Here is an 18,654-nt window from a genome sequence, read left to right as displayed (position 1 = left end):
ACAGCCAGCCCGCACCTCCCCGCAGCCGCCTCACACACTTGGGCAGCTTCGTTGCGCTCCCAATTTCGGCTTCTGCTCTCCCAAAAATCTTCTCCTGGAGAAGATTTTGCCTCCAGGAATGCGAGAGGCCAAGGCTGGGATGGGAAAGATCCAAAGCGGTGCCGTGTGCTGGACCCGCAAAAAAATATTTGGGGTGTGCGTGCATGTCCCTAAAAACATCTCTCCCTCGGTGCTTCCACCTTCCCCCAGCTCTCCTCCCTCCATCCTCGACCCCCTCGCCTTTAAATAAACATTTAGGGATCAATTCGCCGCGGATTTGGGGGCCAGCGGCCACGGGGATGGCGGCGACTGGAAAAAAAAAATAAAATAAAAAATAAAAACCCCGAAAGCAGGCGAGGGGGAAAGGCTGGTGCTGGGGAACGGGGGGGTCCCGCGGGGGTGTTAATGCAAAGCAGGACAGCGGGGAGGGGGACACGGGGCGGTCACTCCCCTCGGCCTGGGTGGTCCGGGCTCGCAGGAACAGCCCGGCCCCTGGCGGAGCAGCACCCTGGAACAATCCCACCTAGATCCAGTTCCATCCTCGGGTTACACCGGCCTGCGAGCCGACTTGACTTCACTTAAGCAATTAGCTAGGAAAAATACCTTGGGCGCAGGAAAAGGAAGAAAGCTCGGATTTGTCTATTTTTACACAAAACACGGCCCGAGTTTGGGGCAGGGGGAGGGAAGGAGCCGGGTGGGAAGGGAACCGGGCCGGGAGTGTTGGAGGGGTCGGGAAAGCGGCTCCGAGAGGGATGGCAGAGGCTAATTGCGCCAGATGATAATTTAATTTTTGTCATTTCTTCTTTTCCTCCCTTCTTTTCATCTCTGCCCGTCGGGGGCTGGGGAGGACCCGATTAAGCCACCCAAATCACGAGCAGACAACACCAAAAGCGAGTCTCGTTTTCCCCCACACCATCCTCCTCCTCCTCGTACACCAGGCATTTCCTCCCCAAAACTCTCCTTTCCCCAACATGTGCGCTCCGATTAAAACCCCCAAACATTTCTGCAATTCCCACGACGAGGCCTATAGGACCCGGAGCGAGATATTCCCATTTTAAACTTTTGCTAGCTGTAATAAATGCATCGCAAACCAAATCTTCCCCTCCTAAAAGATATTGCAAGAGGGAGAAAGGGCACTCGTGAAGGAAGTGATTTTCTTTGAGGGGAAATAGTTTGATTTCCACGGAGAGTTTTGGGGTTTTTTTTAACTCGGAGATATTTTATTTCCTCGTGGAAACGCTGCCGGTGGCAAACGATTTGAACGAGATTTTTCCACGGGGGCTTTGTGCTGTGTTTAGAGCTCCATCCCCGGGTGTTTTGGGGGCAGATCGGGGAGATTCGGACGCAGAGTGATACAAAACAAAGAAATCCACCCTTTTCGCGAGCCGGGGGGGAACATTCGATGCGGAGCAAAGCTCGAGGTCAGAGATGCGTTCCCACAGCAAAAATAAAAAGAAATACAGCGAGAAGCAGAGGGAATATTCTGCACCAGCCTAAACCCCGGGGAAGGTGATTGCTTCCCAAAAAAGCGATTTTGGGGGGCTTTCCCCCCTTCCCGAGCAGCCCCGCGCAGAGGGAGCAGCGGCCGCCGCCTCCCAGGGCAGCAGGAGCTGCTCCTTCTCCTCCTGTTCCGGGGAAAAACTCCAGAAATAACTGAAATAACTGTCCCAACCTCCTCCCACCCTCCCTGGCTACCTGCCCCCGGCCCGGGGCTTGCCCGGGGCTCTCCCGTGCCTGTCCCGGGCCCGTTTGCACCGGGAACGGGAGGGCCGGTGCTGCCTGAATGATGATTTTTTTTCCCCCCCAAAAGGAGGGAAAAGACAGGAGGGGGGAGGATAGAAAGGTAAAAAAGAAAGAAAAAAGAAAACCCTGATGTGAGATCCCTCTTGGTCGTACCACAGATGTGACAGGCGCCCCGGAGGCTGCTCACAACTGCTCGCCAATAACGCGGAGGGAGTTTGGAAACCCGATCGGTGCCTATCTTTCCTTTAAAAGGTATTAAATTATCATAAAAACCTTGAAAAGCGAAGCTGGAAGACGAAGGGATTGGGGAGGGGGGTGTCCCCTGTTTCTCTTGGCTCAGGGATGCGCCCACAGCCCTGCGGCGAGGCCTGCAGCGGGTGCGGGGGGACGGGATGGACTTTTTCCCCCCCATTTTCCTTTCTCTTTTCTTTTCCCCGATGTCGGAAGGGATCAGACGGCAGCAGCAGGCACATCGGCAGCCCTGAGAGCTCAGGCTCCTTCCCCCGTGCCCACCCACAATGTCACCACCCCCGCTCCGCGCCGCTTTCCACGCGCGGGCCGCGACAAGGCGACAAAGGTTCCGAGGGACTTACCTCGAGTGACAGCTCTGCCGGCGGCACGGTGCTCAGAGAGATGGCTTTAGGGGGACAGGGGAGGGAGAAACGGGGCTCTGTACCCCTCTGGTGTTCTGTTCTCCTGCCCCCCACCCGCCGCGTGTGCCCGCGGCACGGCCGGAGCTGAGCGACAAACTCCGGGCACGGAGCCGCGAAACTCCAGCACGGATTTATACACACCCCCCCGAAAAAAACCCCAAACAACCCAAAACGAACCAACCCACCCTCATCCCTAAAGCAGCTCCGGAGCGGGCGAGGGGTCCGCAGCCCGTTCGCGGCCCCGTTCGCGGCGGCGGAGGCAGAAAAGGGCATTTCGCGAGGCAGCGGCAGTTTTCGCCGATTTCTTTTTATTAAAGCACCCCCGAGCCCGTGTTTACATTGCGCAGTATAAACATCCTGCCCGGGCCCGCCGAGCTTAAAAAGAGCGCACGAAGAGGGGGTTTGAAGTGGGTGAAGCTGCGCGCAGCGCGGAGCCGGGGCCGGGCAGCGCCGCGCTGCCCCACGCCACGCGCGGAACCTCCGCGCTGCCCGCACGCCCTTCCCCGGCCCGCGGGACCCGGGCTGTGCTTTCCAGGGCTGGGAAAAGGGGCAGGGAGGGGATGGAGGAGCCTCACGGTCACGCGTGGCATAAATCACACACAGTCACACGCACAGAGATACACGCGCGGTTCTCTCCGCGGCGGGCAGGGGCGCGGCGTGCAGCCCCCCCGGGTGGGGCAGGGCAGGGCGGCGTGGAAAGGGCTCTTTAAAAGCTGCCCACCAGCGGGGAGCGGCGGCGGAGGGGGCCGGCACGGGGCCGGGAGGGCGGGGGGGAGCGGCTCGGGGCGGGGATCTCCGCTCCGCGCTTACGTCTGTCAAAGGAGCGGCAGACGCCGCTGCGAGAGATAAAGTAGAAGGCGAGCGGCGGGACCGGGGGCAGACTCGACAGCCACCGCGATGGGAAGCAGCTCCCCGCAGCAGCGGCAGCGCCAGCCCAGCTAAAGCCTCCGGAGGGGACGGCGGCGGCCCCGGGAGCCCGGCCCGGCGAGGGGCAGCGGGGCAGGCGCGGGCGGCGGCCCCGGCTCGGCTCTCTCTCAGCAGCAGCAGCAGCAGCCGAGCTCAGCTCGCTTCCACCCGCCCCCCCATCCCGCCTCCCCCCCGACCCTCCGCCTCTCGCTCGCCTTCTGCAGCCGCGCTCGGATTTAGGGATAAAGTGGGAGGAGGAGGAGGAGGCAAAGGGGGGTGGGGGGTGTCGTCGCTTCCATTTGTTTATCCACGGAGGGGTGAAGTCTCCCGGTGGAAAGCGAAGCCGCCGGGGGGCCGGGAGGACGCCGGAGGGAGGGCGGTGGGTGAGTGGCGAGCCCCCAGCAGCGCGGCCTTTCGCGGGGGCGCTGGGGGGCGGCAGCAGGAGGAGGAGGAGGAGGGCCGGGGCTGGGGCTGGCCGCCGCGGACCTGGCCGTAGATGACTGCAGAAGCGCAGCAGGCTCTGTCCTCTCAGCCCCCTCCTCCTCCGGTGCAGAGCAGCTACGGCCCCATGTCCTCGGTGGCTGAGAAGCAGCCGCAGAGCTCGGCCATGGACGCCGCCTCCGCGGGGACCGGCGGCGTGGCCGGCAGCGCCCCGGGCAGCGGCGGGGCCCCGGGCGGCGGCGGCCCCAAGGCGAAGAAGACGAACGCGGGGATCCGGCGGCCGGAGAAGCCGCCTTATTCCTACATCGCCCTCATCGTCATGGCTATCCAGAGCTCTCCCTCCAAACGCCTGACCCTCAGCGAGATCTACCAGTTCTTGCAGAGCCGCTTCCCTTTCTTCCGAGGCTCCTACCAGGGCTGGAAAAACTCGGTGCGCCACAACCTCTCGCTCAACGAGTGCTTCATCAAGCTGCCCAAGGGCTTGGGACGCCCGGGCAAGGGCCACTACTGGACCATCGACCCGGCCAGCGAGTTCATGTTCGAGGAGGGCTCGTTCCGCCGCCGGCCCCGCGGGTTCCGGAGGAAATGCCAGGCGCTGAAGCCCATGTACAGCATGATGAACGGGCTCAGCTTCAACCACCTCCCCGACAGCTACGGCTTCCAGGGCTCGGCCGGCGGGCTCTCCTGCCCCCCCAACAGCCTCTCCCTCGAAGGGGGCTTGGGGATGATGAACGGGCATTTGTCCAGCAACGTGGAGGGGATGGGCCTGGCGGGACACTCCGTGCCCCACCTGCCCGCCAACGGTGGGCACAGCTACATGGGCGGCTGCACCGGCTCCTCGGCCGGGGAATACCCGCACCACGACAGCTCCGTGCCCGCGTCCCCGCTGCTCCCCGCCGGCGGCGTGATGGAGCCACACTCGGTTTACTCCAGCTCGGCCTCGGCGTGGGCGCCCAGCGCCTCGGCGGCCCTCAACACCGGCGCGTCCTACATCAAGCAGCAGCCCCTGTCGCCCTGCAACCCCACGGCCAACCCGCTCTCCTCCAGCCTCTCCACGCATTCCCTGGACCAGCCCTACCTGCACCAGAACAGCCACAACACCGCCGACCTCCAAGGTAAGGCGCGGCCACGCGTGAGGGGCACCCGCGCAAACGGGGCTCGGCCGGGGCTGCGGGCCCCGCTTGGATCCCGGCGGTGCCGCTGCCAGCTGGGATCCCGCTTCGTGGGCGGCTTTAATGATGGTCCCGAGGGGAGGATGCCTTGCGCTCGCTCCTCGCCTCCTTTCCCGGGGGCAGCCCGTCGGGGTTCTCCCCGCTGTGGGCCCGGGGCTCTGCTCTCCCGGCCCGGGGCTCCGCTTTTCCCGGCGGCTCCCTCACGTCCAGGGCCGCCCCAGGCCTAAGGCCGGTGGGCTGAGGCAGCGGGGAGCTGCGGGAAGGAGAGGCCAGGAATGCCCCCTTGGGCTCTCCCACCTCCCTCGGCACTTGGAGGGAAAAGGGAGGAATTTCCCATCGCCATCCCACCCCGTGCCACCCCGGCCCCTTCCCCGCCATCAGCTGTGTTTTTCACACATCTCAAGGCCGTGTTTTCCAGGCCCATCACTTCCCTCCATCCGCCGCCCAAGCCGAATCTCCTGGCCTGGATCCCCCAAATCCTCCCGCTCCCCAAAACCCCGGCTGGGTCTCGTGCCTGGAGCTGTCGGGACTGCATTTGCCCTGGGGCTTGGAGCCGAGATCGTGTTTGGCCGGGAAAAGGCCTCTGAAGGGACGAGGCCAGCGCTGGGTTTCGCTTTGCTGCCCAAATTCTGCTCGGGCTGCGGTGCCTGCGGGGCTCTCGTGGCACGGGGGAGCCCCCGAGCCATGGGCGGGTGATGGGGCAGATTTGGGGGTCCCTGCCCATCACCCCGGGCTTTCGGGGGAGCGGGACGTGCCTGACAGGAACGGCTGCAAAGCGGAATACAAACGGGCCAAAAACACAAAGCGAAGCGGGGAAAATGCACCAGCCGGGCCGGGCCGGAGCTGCAGAACCTGGGCAGGGCCCCGGGCAGTGCCCACTACGGGCACCCTCCAGTCCCGGGGCGGTTCCCGGAGCTCAGCCCGTCCAGGGCCTCTGGAAAACGGAGCTGGGAATCCGCCCCGAGGAGCCACCGGGCCCGTGCGCGGCCTTCACGGAATCGCTCAGATTTTCACCCAAAGGAGCGGCGGGAGCGCTCCGGGGCAGGGCACCCCCTGCCCAGGGCACCCCCAATTCCCGGGGCGCTTTTCCATGCCGAGGAGGCGGAGGGGCGGCGGGAACAGCCCCGCTCCCGGCGGCTCTCGGCCCCACCGCCGCTCCCGGAGCTGCCCCGCTCCGCACCCGGCGCATTTCCCGCACGGGCCGAGGCGGTGGGAAAAGCAGCTGGGGCGAAAGAAAATAAATCCAAGTGTTGAAACAAAACCAAAAACCCCTAAACCCAAAGCAAATCCCTTCTGCTCGCAGCGCCCTCGGGCCGGGCAGGGAATCGCCGTCCCGGGGCTCTCTCTGCCGCACCTGCCCGCACCCGCGGATCCCAATGTGCCAAAACAGCCCCAAATCCGCGCTCGGAGCAGGGTGTGCTGGCGGGTTGGGTTGTTGGGATTTTTTTTAACCCCATCCCGCGTTGCTGGGATGTTGTTCGCCCTCTCCTGCTGAACCTCTTGGCGCTGCTGACCATCTCTCCCCCGTCCCGCAGGCATCCCGCGGTATCACTCGCAGTCTCCGAGCATGTGCGACCGAAAGGAATTCGTCTTCTCTTTCAACGCCATGGCCTCCTCCTCCATGCATTCGGCGGGCAGCGGCTCCTATTACCACCAACAAGTGACATACCAGGACATCAAGCCGTGCGTTATGTGAGCCGAGCCGGGCCGGACAAACGCCGCTCCTGGGGCCGGAGCCGGGCCATGAGCATCCCCCAGGACGCTCCGGGTGCCAGGGGATGTCCCATATCCTGTGTCCCCATGTCCCAGCAAGGCTTTGGGCAGCAAGAATGGACCGGAGCCGGGCCCTGAGCATCCCCCAGGACGCTCTGGGTGCCTCCCCCGGGACGCTTCGGGTGCCAGGGGATGTCCCATGTCCCCTGTCCCAGTCTGGTTTTGGGCAGCAGGAACGGACCGGACCAGGCAATGAGCATCCCCCAGGACGCTCTGGGTGCCAGGGGATGTCCCATGTCCTATGTCCCCATGTCCCAGCCTGGCTTTGGGCAGCAGGAACGGACCGGAGCTCCGGCAGCGAGCTGAGCATCGAGCCCGTCTGTGCCTCCTTCTTCTGCTCGGGGAGGGATGGAGGAGAAAGCAAAAGCAGCCCCACCGTCCATCCCGAAAGCCCCGGCTGCGAGTTTGGGGTGAGGCTTTGCTAAATGAAGGTTTTGATGCTTCTTTAAAAAAAAAAATGAAATTGCAAACTCAGTTTGGGAGTTGGCGGCGAGCGATGGGGGCTGGAAAAGACCCCAAACTCAAATCCCCTCGGTGCCGTCTCACTTCGAGCCCGGAAAAAAATGCTTTTAAAAAAAATTTTCCTTCCTTTTTTTAATTTTTTTTTTTTTTTTTTTTTTTTGCCGGCCAACACCCAGCGGGCAAAAAAATCTCTCAGAGGGATTTTTCGGAACTATGAATTTTGGGTTTTTTTGCCTGCATAAAGACTGCAGGATCAGACCCTATGCAGAGAGAACAAGGCACTTTGGAAAGAGACAGCCATGCTCATCCTGTTATTTATTCTACAATTCTTTTTTTTTTTTGTTGTTGTTTTTGTTGTTGTTGCTAATAATCGAGACACGAATAGTCTCAGTTGATCAGTATTAAATCGGGGAATCTCTGTTGGCAATATTTGCCATATAGATTTGGGTTTTTTTAGTTAACCTTTGTAAATTTGCAAGCGACCGTGGTCTCTGTGTAAAGACAATCCTCCATATGTTTTTATAGAAATATATATATAATGAAGGATTATTCCCCTCCCTCCCCTCTCTATTTTTTTTTTTCCACCCTGACGTTGTACAGTTCGGTGACACCTATTTTAATTCTTTCTGCACTGTATAAAATTGTAATTATGTGGGTTTGTTTTTTTGATTTTTTTCGCCTTTTTTTTTTCTGTACGTTTTGTCCCTAAAGAAAAAAAAAATTCCCGAAATAAAACCTGTATGTTATTTGTACATGGGCTTCACGATTGTATGAGCAGCAAATAAACGAGCATGCGGTGTAATTAAGCTTAATTAATGAGCAGTCCGGCCCTGCAAACCCTCGGGCAACAATTCCCTATCCCGGCACAGACTCAAAATCGACTTTTTAGGGTTTTTTCACCTTGGCGGGGTCCTTCTTGCCAATTTCCCTGCTGGGAAATATTTCAATTGAGGCTATTGAAACGCAGAAGGAGGAAAAGCGGCGGTGCTTTTTATTTTTAGCTTTTTATTATTAGGATTATTCCATTTTTTTTCCAAGGCTAAAGGCGCTGTTTGACAGCTCTTTGCCTCTCCCTCCAATTCCAGGCGTGAGGCTGCCGGGATGAAACCCGCGGCTCCTTTTTCCTGCTCCTCCTCCATCCCGGGAATTTTTCCTGTTCATTTTTCCTCCTCCTCCATCCCGGGAATTTTTCCTGTTCATTTTTCCTCCTCCTCCATCCCGGGAATTTTTCCTGTTCATTTTTCCTCCTCCTCCATCCCGGGAATTTTCTGAGCCAGCAGTTAAATCATTTATTTTCCCTCGTGAAAAATAAATAAAAAATCATAAAATCGAAGGAAATTTACTCAAATTAACACAAATTATCAGGAATTAATAAGCAAGATAAAAATTAAGCAGATCGACTGCACCTTCTCTGTTGTGCCCGAGACAGTGATAAATCTGCATTTAAATATTTGTATATTCCTGCGAAATTTTGAGGGATTTTGGCTAATTCAGGATCCTCCAGTATCCAGAACTTTTTGCTTTAATTCGTGGGCCAATCTGTCTCTATTAATATTCAATATTAACGCCCATAAAAAAGAGATGCAGGGGAATTAATCTGATTACGTGGTTGTGGATTTCTGCCTTTAGAGAGGGAAATTTAATCACTGCACACTAATTAGCCCGGCTTAATTAAATCCAAGTTCGCTATAACAAGGGAGAAATTTATGATATTATTGTAATTAAGGCAAAGCTTTATTAGTGCTGGGGGAGGCCTTTTCAGAGTGGGGTTTTAATTGTTGTTTTCTGGGGTTTTTTTGAGGAGCATTGTGGGCTTTGGGGTGGTTTTTTTTTTAAATTTTGTTAATGTTTTGGGGGTTTTTAAATATTATTTTAGCTCTCTTTAAGCCAGCAGCAATCTGCCTGCAGCATTATTTGTTTTCCTCGTTTTTATGCTTTTCTGGGCGGATCTTTCCCACATCCCTGTCAGAGGTGAGCACGTTGTCTCCATCCTTTTAGGTACAAGCTGCAACCAGAAGGTTTTTTACTCCTGAAGCAAACATCTGCACGAGGTGTGGCTTCAATAATGGTCCAGGGTTAGGGGCTCAGCTCTTTGAAATGCCATGGTCACTCGAAGGTTTGTTTTCATCCCTTTGGGTTGATCTGGGGTTGATTTTGGGTGGATTTTGGATGGATTTTGGGTTGATTTTGGGTAGATTTGGGGTTGATTTTGGGTCCTGTTTGGCTGGGCAGGGCAGGCAGCACCTTGTGAGGCTCGGACCCAGCTCGCAGGGGTTCTGTATCTGCTCCCCACCAAAGCCTGATGTGATTCATTCCCCTCCCTCCCGTGGCTTTCCAAACCTGGAAAAACAGAGCAGCTGCATTCCGGGGACGCCACATATTCCTCAAGCCAGTGAGCTCAGTCTAAACAGGAGCTCTCCATCCCAGAGCCCTCCAGCAGCCAGGAGGGACCAAAACCCCCCAGCTCCTGTAAAACCCCAACTCTGCATCTGCAAATCCCCCAACTCTCCATCTGCAAACCCCCCAATTCTCCATCTGCAAAACCCCAACTCTGCATCTGCAAATCCCCCAACTCTCCATCTGCAAAACCCCAACTCTGCATCTGCAAAACCCCCGTTTCTCCATCTGCAAAACCCCTGATTCTCCATCTGCAAAACCCCCAATTCTCCATCTGCAAAACCCCCCAGCTCCTGCAAATCCCCCAACTCTCCATCTGCAAAATCCTCCCCCAGTTCCTGCAAAACCTTCCCCAACTCCTGCAAAACCCCTCAGCTCCTAAAAATCCCCCCAGGTCCTGCAAAACCCCCCTAACTCTCCATCTCCAAAAGCCCAATGGGGTTTTTCACAATATTTTCAATCCCAGGGGATGCAAACCCCAAGACAAACCTCCCCAGCTCCTGTAAAACCCCCTCCAAATCCTTCAAAACCTCCCAACTCTCCATCTGCAAAGCCCAATGGAATTTTTTCCAGTATTTTCAGCAAACCCCAGTATTTTTTAACAAACCCCAAGCTGTTTGTGCATTTCCAGGAGTGGCTGGGCTCTGAGAGGAGGTGAGGAGGGATAAACTTGCCCAGAAATGCTGTTGGAGCCCTGGGAGCGCAGCGAGGCAGGGCTTGCTCAGAAATGTGGGATTTGCTGCTGGAAAGGCTCAGATCTGGCTGAGCTCAGCTGCTGGGGCTCAGCTCAGCACCAGCTCCCTGCTCCTCATCCCTCACACCCCAATCCTAAGGGGAAATAACCCATTTTCTTTTGGGGTTTTGGCATTTCTACTTCAGGAAACAGCTTCTCATTGCTGATGTCCTATGCAGGCCCGACAACTTTCTACAGGGTTGGAATTGCCCAGGGATTTTCTACAGGGAAGGAATTACCCAGGAATTTTCTAGAGGGATGGAATTGTCCAGGAATTTTCTAGAGGGTTGGAATTGCCCAGGAATTTTTTACAGGGATGGAATTACCCAGGAATTTTATAGAGGGATGAAATCGCCCAGGAATTTTCTACAGGGATAAAATTTTGGAGTCTGATGACAAACAGGGCTTGGTGTCTCCAGGCAGGTTGTTCCCTCTGGATCAGGGGACATTGGTGTCCCTTTTGCAGGGATTCTGGTGGCAAATTCTGGCAAATCCAGAAGATTCTGGTGCTTCCCTCCGTTTCTCCCAGGGTTTCCCCCCATCCCCACAAGGCCCCCATGGAGCTGGAGCTGTGTCTGTCACTGTCACCTGCTTGAGGGCTCGTGTCCCCAGGGCTGTTTGTGAGCCCCACGTGGGGACAGAGCTGGAGGGAGCACAGGGATGGTGCAGGGATCCCAAGGAAGGCCTGGAAGAGGGGATGTGGGGGTGTGGAGGCACACATTTTTAGGAGGGTCCATTGGGATGATCTGCTGCATTTTTTGGGAGGCAGCATTTGGGTGGGGATGGTGGTGAGGGGTCTTTCAGAAATACCGAGGGGTTTGGAGGATCCTGGGGGTTCTGGAGGGTCCTAGGGACACTGGATGATCCCAGAGGACTGGAGCATCCTGTGGGAGAATTGGAGGGATCCTGAGGGGCTGAGGGGTCCTGGGAGCTGAGGGATCCTGGGGGCTTTTGGACAATCCCAGGTGGGTTTGAGGGATCCTTGGGGGTTTGGAAGATCCCAGTGGGTTTGGATGATACCAAGGCTGTTTAATGATGCCGGGGGTGCTGGATCCTGGTGGGTTTGGATGATCCTGGTGGGATTTGGATGATCCCAGGGGTGTTGGAAGACCCTGGTGGGATTTGGATGATCCTGGGGTGCTGATGATCCCAGGGAGATCTGCATGATCCTGGTGGGATCTGGATGATCCTGCTGGGACTGGATGATCACGGTGATACTGGGATGATCTCAGTGGGATTGGATGATCCTGGTGATATCCGGATGATCCTGGTGGGGTTGGATGATCCTGGTGGGGTTGGGATGATCCCAGTGGGATTGGATGATCCTGGTGATATCCGGGTGGTGCCAGTGATATCCGGATGATCCTGGTGGGTTTGGGATGATCCCGGTGATAAATTCAGACGATCCTGGTGGGTTTGGATGATCCCAGTGATATATTCGGATGATCCTGGTGGGTTTGGATGATCCCAGTGATATATTCGGATGATCCTGGTGGGTTTGGATGATCCCGGTGATAAATTCGGATGATCCTGGTGATATCCAGTGATAAATTCGGATGATCCCAATGATATATCCGGATGATCCCGGTGATAAATTCAGATGATCCTGGCGATATCGGGATGATCCCAGTGATATATCCAGATGATCCTGGTGATATCCGGATGATCCCGGTGATATATCCGGGATGATCCCGGTGATACATCCGGATGATCCCGGTGATATATTCGGGATGATCCCAGTGATATATCCGGATGATCCCGGCGATACATCCGGATGATCCCGGTGATATATCTGGGATGATCCTGGTGATATCCGGATGATCCCGGTGATATATCTGGATGATCCTGGTGATATATTCAGGATGATCCCGGTGATATATCCGGATGATCCCGGTGATATATCGGGGATGATCCTGGTGATATCTGGATGATCCTGGTGATATATCTGGGATGATCCCGGTGATATATTCAGGATGATCCCGGTGATATATTCCGGATGATCCCGGTGATATATCCGGGATGATCCCCGTGATATATTCAGGATGATCCCGGTGATATATTCCGGATGATCCCGGTGATATATCCGGGATGATCCCGGTGATATATCCGGGATGATCCCCGTGATATATTCAGGATGAATCCGGTGATATATTCCGGATGATCCCGGTGATACATCCGGATGATCCCGGTGATATATCCGGGATGATCCTGGTGATATCGGGATGATCCCAGTGATACATCCGTCTGATCCCGGTGATAAATTTGGATGATCCCAGTGATATATCCGGGATGATCCCGGTGATATATCTGGATGATCCCGGTGATATATTCGGGATGATCCCGGTGATACATCCGGATGATCCCGGTGATAAATTCGGATGATCCCGGTGATATATCCGGGATGATCCTGGTGATATCGGGATGGTCCCGGTGATACATCCGGATGATCCCGGTGATAATTTCGGATGATCCCGGTGGGATCGTCGATCCCGGGGTTTGGGGGGCGGTGCCGTTCCCGTGCCGGCAGCGCCACCTGGCGGCAGCGAGCGGGAGCGCCGGCCCGCGGCTGCCCCAAAATTTGGCTCCAAGCCCGTCCAGGTGGGGCAGGTTTGGAGCCTCTTCCCACCTGGTGGATGCTAAAAATCTCGGGGTTTCTTTCCTTATTAGTTAATTTTTTTAAAATATCTTTTAAAATATATTTATTTTATTTTCATTTTTCCCTTCTGGCATCCAGACCTGTGAGGGGGAACATCCCTTTATCCCATCTTCATACAGGTGAAACTCCTTTACGGAGCACTTTGGGATCAAAGCTTTTCCGTGCCCAGGTGGGACAGATGGGAATAGCTGGCATGGAAAAGCATGGAGTGTTCAATGGATGCAGGCATCTGACACAGGATGCTCGCAGATGGGCTGGATTATCCAGATTTACAGAAAACCTTGAAGATTTAACCTGTGGCAACAACACCTGGAACCTTCCATGGGTATTTGGGATACCAAGGGATGAGTCTGGCACCAAGTTCTTAGCAGGTATAAAGGCTGAGATCCATAAGAATCAGTTGGTGCCTGATTTCTCCCTCAAAACCAAAACATTTGGGATCTGTGCACCTCAGGGGATCAAAGAATAGCTCTTGTCACTTTGGGAGGGGACTTCAATTTCTGCAATGCTTTTGGGAGGCCACACCTGAACATCTGCTCCCTTTCCAAGCATAACTCCTGCCTGATGCTCTGCAGGAAAAGAAAAGGCAGTGCTGGGATGCTCCTGGGAGCTTTATCCCTGCCAAGGAATCTTTGCACAAGGAATCCCCCTCAGGGATCAAACAGGTGGATGAAAGGAGCCCCTGAGGATCAGGAGGCGTCCGCAGAGCAGCTCTGCAGCTGGAAGCTGATGTTATTCCTGGAAATTCTCAGGCTGAGTGAGGAGAGGCAAGGGGCTGCCCTGTTTTCTTTAGTAACTTTCCCTGCCAGAATCCAGAGGAATTAAAACCAGAATATTCAAATCAGTGGTTAGACTGGATAATCCCAGGGGGTGTTTTCCGATCTAAATGATCCTGTGGGTTTATTATTAATAAAACATAACAGAAGGAATAAATCTTACTGAGCTTCTGGCTCAATATCCAAATTTCCATTATCACAGGGTGCCCAGAGCAGCTGTGGCTGCCCCTGGATCCCTGGAAGTGTCCAAGGCCAGGCTGGATGAGGCTTGGAGCACCCTGAGATGGTGGAAAGTGTCCCTGCCTTGATGAGCTTTGAGGTCCCTTCCAACCCAAACCATTCCATGAATCAGAGGTTGCTTCGCTTCATCCAACTTCTGATGAATATTCCAACTCCAGTCTTAAAATGAACTAATTTTTTTCAGGGGAGCTGCAGATCCTTTGGAAAGTTTCACTGAGGAGTCACTGTGCCATCAACAGGGATTTCCTCTCCTCACACACTTCTCCAGGTCACCTCAGAGATCTCTGAACAAGCACCGGAGAGCAAATGGCAACTCCAGAGGTCAAACCATGGTTAAATCATGGGAAGGGATGTGGGGACACTGGCAGTGCCACTTGGCAGTGAGAACAGGAGCCTGAGCACAGACCTTCCTTTATTTAAAGCAGCAAGGCTCAAAAAACGCCCTGGAATGGCACAGAAAGTGCAGCTCTGTGGCTCAGCTCAGCTTCAGCCTAATTACTGCAAAAATAAACAACCACACCTGGGAAGGCAGGATGACATGGCCTGGAAAGCTTTGCAGGGACTTTGGGGGTACCAGGAGCTCCTTTGGAGCAGAACTTGCTGCAGCAGTTGTGTGGGGGTGAGGAGAAATCCCTGCAGAGGGATGGAAATGTCACACTGCAGAGCCTGAGCAGTGCAGGTGCCTGGAAACACTCTGAGATCCCTCTGAAAAACACAAGCATGGCTCTTGTCTCAACAATTATTCACCCGAAATCTGAAGGAGTGGTAGCAGGGGTTTGGTAATGCTTAGGAGTGGGGCAGCTTTCAGCACATGGATGTTTCTCTTTTTCCTCGGCCTTTTTGTGATCCCATTTCACTGCCCTGTGTTGTTTGCTTTATTCTTTAAGGAAAGGTAAACCTGGCTTGGCTCAAAGTGTGGGATGGGGGGGGTGATAACAATCTGTGTGACTTAGACACCTCTGGAGGTGGCACATTTGGGGGAAAATTTGTTTTGTGTCTTATCTCCCAGAGCAGGAGCTGTGGTTTGTGCCTGGCATATGCTGGAAAATTCTGGAGCAGGAGAACCAGGGGGATCAAAGGCTCCAGGTAATCCCTGGGAGACAAAATGTTGGGAACATCAATTCTGTCACACAGAAGAGCCCAACAGACACTTGGTTGAGGTTTTTTAGAACTTCTGCTGAGTTTTTGGCCTGTGCTCCTGTTGTTTTCCAAGGGGGTGGGAACGACCAGTCTATGAGGAACCATCTCTGCCTTGCCATCTGCAAAATGTGGATGTTCCTGGGGCAAAATTCTGTGAAAATTCTGTATAAAAGTTCTCATTGGTGCCTTGTCTCCCAGAGCAGGAGCTGTGGTTTGTGCCTGGCAGGTGCTGGGTACCTTGATGGAAAGTTCTGGAGCAGGAGGACCTGTGGGATTAGAGCCACCCTGATGTTCCAGGTATCAAGATCCCCATTGGGAACATCAATTCTGTCACACAGAAAATCCAAGGGAGGCTTGGTTAAGGCTTTTTAGAACATTTGCTGAGTTTTTGGCCTGTCTCCCTGTTGTTTTCCAAAGGGTGGGGATCACCAGTTGCCTCCAGTCTATCAGGAACCATCTCTGCCTTTCCATCTATAAAATGTGGATGCTATTGGGGCAAAATTCTGGGAAAAAAAAAATCTTTGGTGCCTTGTCTCCCAGAGCAGGATCTGTGGCTTATCCCTTGGCATACCAAGGTGCTGGGTACCTTGATGGAAAGTTCTGGAGCAGGAGGACCTGCGGGATTAGAGCCACCCTGATGTTCCAGGTATCAAAATCTCCATTGGGATCACTTATGTCACAAAGAAAAGCCCAACAGAGGCTTGGTTGAGGCTTTTTGAGAGCTTTGGCTGAGTTTTTGGCCTGTCCTGCTGTTGTTTTCCAAATGAGCAGTTGCCTCCAGTCTATCAGGAGCCATCTCCGCCCTCCCCTCTGTAAAATGTGGATGTTCCTGGGGCTGCAGCAGAGATGGAGCAGAGATAGATCCATATCCTGAACTCATTTCTCCCAGGCACTTCAGTGGGATGCCCAGCCCAGAACAATGGCAGGATACACGACCCTAAACATTTCTGCAGGGCTTTGAAAAGATGAAAAGCAGAGATTTTGCTACCTATGTCAGAGGAGGGCCGGGGAAACGTTGCATGATGTTTACAGCAGCCATCACGGACATTACACGTGGGAACATGGGAAATGCTGCCCTTTTCTGGGAGGCAGATAATCTTTAAGAGATGGCAACCAGGAAATCAAAGCCTTTGGTACACAGCAGCCTCCCAAGCAGGGGGGTTTGCCTCAGGAACGTGGCCATGGCCACAGATGTTTCCTCCAGAGGCTGAAGTGCTGTGAGGGGCTGTTCCTTGGGAGGAACCGGAACGAGAGAAATCCCTGCACACGCTTTTCCTCCCCCTCCTCACCCCCGGGAAAAATATTTCCAATTTTTCAATGGAAATATTCCCCTAAAAGCCATTTGTTTCTCCCTTTGGAGCAGTAGATGATGAAATTTTAAAAAAGCAAACACAAAATAAAGACATGATTTGGAGACAGTGTTTAACCATCCCTCTCCTGAGTGGTTTTTTATTGAGATAATGGGATAAAACCTCTGTCCTTCCACAGCACTCCTGAAGTGCTGTTCCTCTGGAGGAACCAGAACAAGAGAAATCCCTGCACACACTCTTCCTCCCCTTCCTCACCCCTAGGGAGAATTATCACAGCCCTGGATTTTCCAATGGAAATATTCCCCTAAAAGCAGTTTGTTTCTCCCTTTGGAGCAGTAGAAGATGATGAAATTTTAAAAAACCTAACACAAAATAAAGACATGACTTGGAGACAGTGTTTAACCATCCTTTTCCTGAGTTTTTAAATTGGGATAATGGAATAAAACCTTTGTCCTTCCAGGCTGCTTGTTGGGAGGGGATCAGGGTGATGCTGGGCCTGGATGCGAGATCCAGGAAAAAGCCTTGATGGTGAGAGATTTTCTTCTCCCCTTTTCTTTCCCTGGAAACAAACAGTGTGTGACTGCTGTAACTCAGAGCCTGCCCAGCAAGGCAGCTTGTTTACTGTTGTCTTTGGTGGCTTGAAGCTGTGTGGCCTTGTCCCCGTTCCAGGAAATGCATGGACACGGCCGGCTGAAGGAAAACCCTCACGCCTGTGCAGTTTGGGGTGGCACAGAGCCACCTCAGCCTCATTGTTAGCAGATTCCAGCCCCGCCTCGCTGCTCTGCGCCACACACCACGCTGGGACTGATGGCCTCCAACAAAATCCCTCTCCAAAGTCACCCTGTTCTCCCTCACGGAGCTGGCGGAGGCTCCATCCACCCCATGTTGGTTTCTCTCTGCATTTCTCCCACAAATGAGGGTAGGGAGAAAGGGAGAATGGTCCTGGGAAGGTCACATCGCTCATGGAACACCTTGGTGGTCACTGCTGGTCCCAAACCCAGCCCCAGGGGTTCACTCCAGACCAGCATCTTCCCCCAGTGAACCTCAGAAAGAAGGGAGAGCAGCAACAGCAGCTCAACAGCAGCATCCCAAATGTCTGTGCCATGAAAGGAGCTGGAAAGAATGTGCCTGGCCACATGACAGGCCAGGCCATCGGGCTGTGCAGAGAACAGAGAGCCCTCAGTCTGAATTATTGGGAACAAAGTTGGCTCAGGAAAGCGTTTCCCATTGTACTGCTGAACGTTTCTGCTCATCACACAGCTCTGCTGCTGCTGCTGCACCCAGGGCTGGGCTGGGGATCACTGCACTCCCCGTTAAAAGCAGAGCAGAGATCCATCAGTGTGGGATCTCAGCACCTCAGGATGGAGGTGCAGAGTGGCCAAGAACACCCTTGGGGGGCTCGGGAGTCCTGGAACGTTGCCAGAAGTGTCTGGTGGCTGCACTTTGATCCGACACAGGAGACGACACCTGTGTGAGGATGGGAGGATTTCACTGGGTGAATGGTGAAGGGATAAGTTAATTAGAGTGTAAAACACAGGGTTTAGGATTTCTGTACAGGGGGGCCTAAAGAAGTAAGATGGAGGAATTGGGGCGTGTCCTGTCCTTCTTCTTCTTGGCCTCCATCTTCTGTGGTGATGGTGGCACTTTGGGATTGGTTATTACTAGAAGTGCACCGGTTAATAAGGGTAGAAGGTATTGGGGAAAAATGATAAATATTGTACACGTAACTTTGGGTATAAAGATAGGTGACCGCCCGGGGGCTCGCAGTGTGCCCATGGCTGGCTGCTGTGCAGACCTCTGTCGGGCTGAAAGAAAATCTTTTAGATAAACAATTAATAAACACCGAGACCGAGACGAGATCAGAAGTCTCTCCTCGTCCTTTGAAGCGCCGGCTCTTCAAGGCCATCCCTGGGCCTTTCCAGGCCTAAACAGCCTAGACAGAACATGAAATCTACACATCAGCAGCATTTCAGACCTTTCTGCAGCATCCAGGCACTGCCTTGCCCCTGCTGAAGATCTTCTGATGAGTTTTAAGCAGTAAAACTGAGTAAGGACGCCCCTGAGATGAGGCACATTTTGTGTCTTTGTGCACAGGTCACAGCTACAGCAGGCACAGTATGAGGAATTACGATTTGAGGAAATATTCTGCTCTTTCAAGGCTGTTTATTCACTCAGAAAATATTTCAGGCTGTGGATTTTATGGTTTGATTGTT

General features: G+C 54.2%; 1 protein-coding gene across 1 annotated transcript; it reads left to right on the top strand.

The window, feature by feature from the left end:
* The first annotated feature begins 3,837 nt into the window (after positions 1–3,837).
* On the top strand, positions 3,838–7,279 carry FOXF1 (forkhead box F1). The gene is made up of 2 exons (XM_058813716.1): positions 3,838–4,897; positions 6,490–7,279. Exons 1-2 carry the CDS (start codon positions 3,838–3,840, stop codon positions 6,648–6,650), a joined length of 1,221 nt encoding a protein of 406 aa, XP_058669699.1. The 3' UTR covers positions 6,651–7,279.
* The last annotated feature ends 11,375 nt before the right edge of the window (positions 7,280–18,654 follow it).

The sequence above is a fragment of the Ammospiza caudacuta genome, chromosome 13 (genome assembly GCF_027887145.1).
Source record: "Ammospiza caudacuta isolate bAmmCau1 chromosome 13, bAmmCau1.pri, whole genome shotgun sequence".
In the NCBI taxonomy this organism is placed as follows: Eukaryota; Metazoa; Chordata; class Aves; order Passeriformes; family Passerellidae; genus Ammospiza; species Ammospiza caudacuta.
This window is presented reverse-complemented; position numbering and strand designations above follow the sequence as displayed.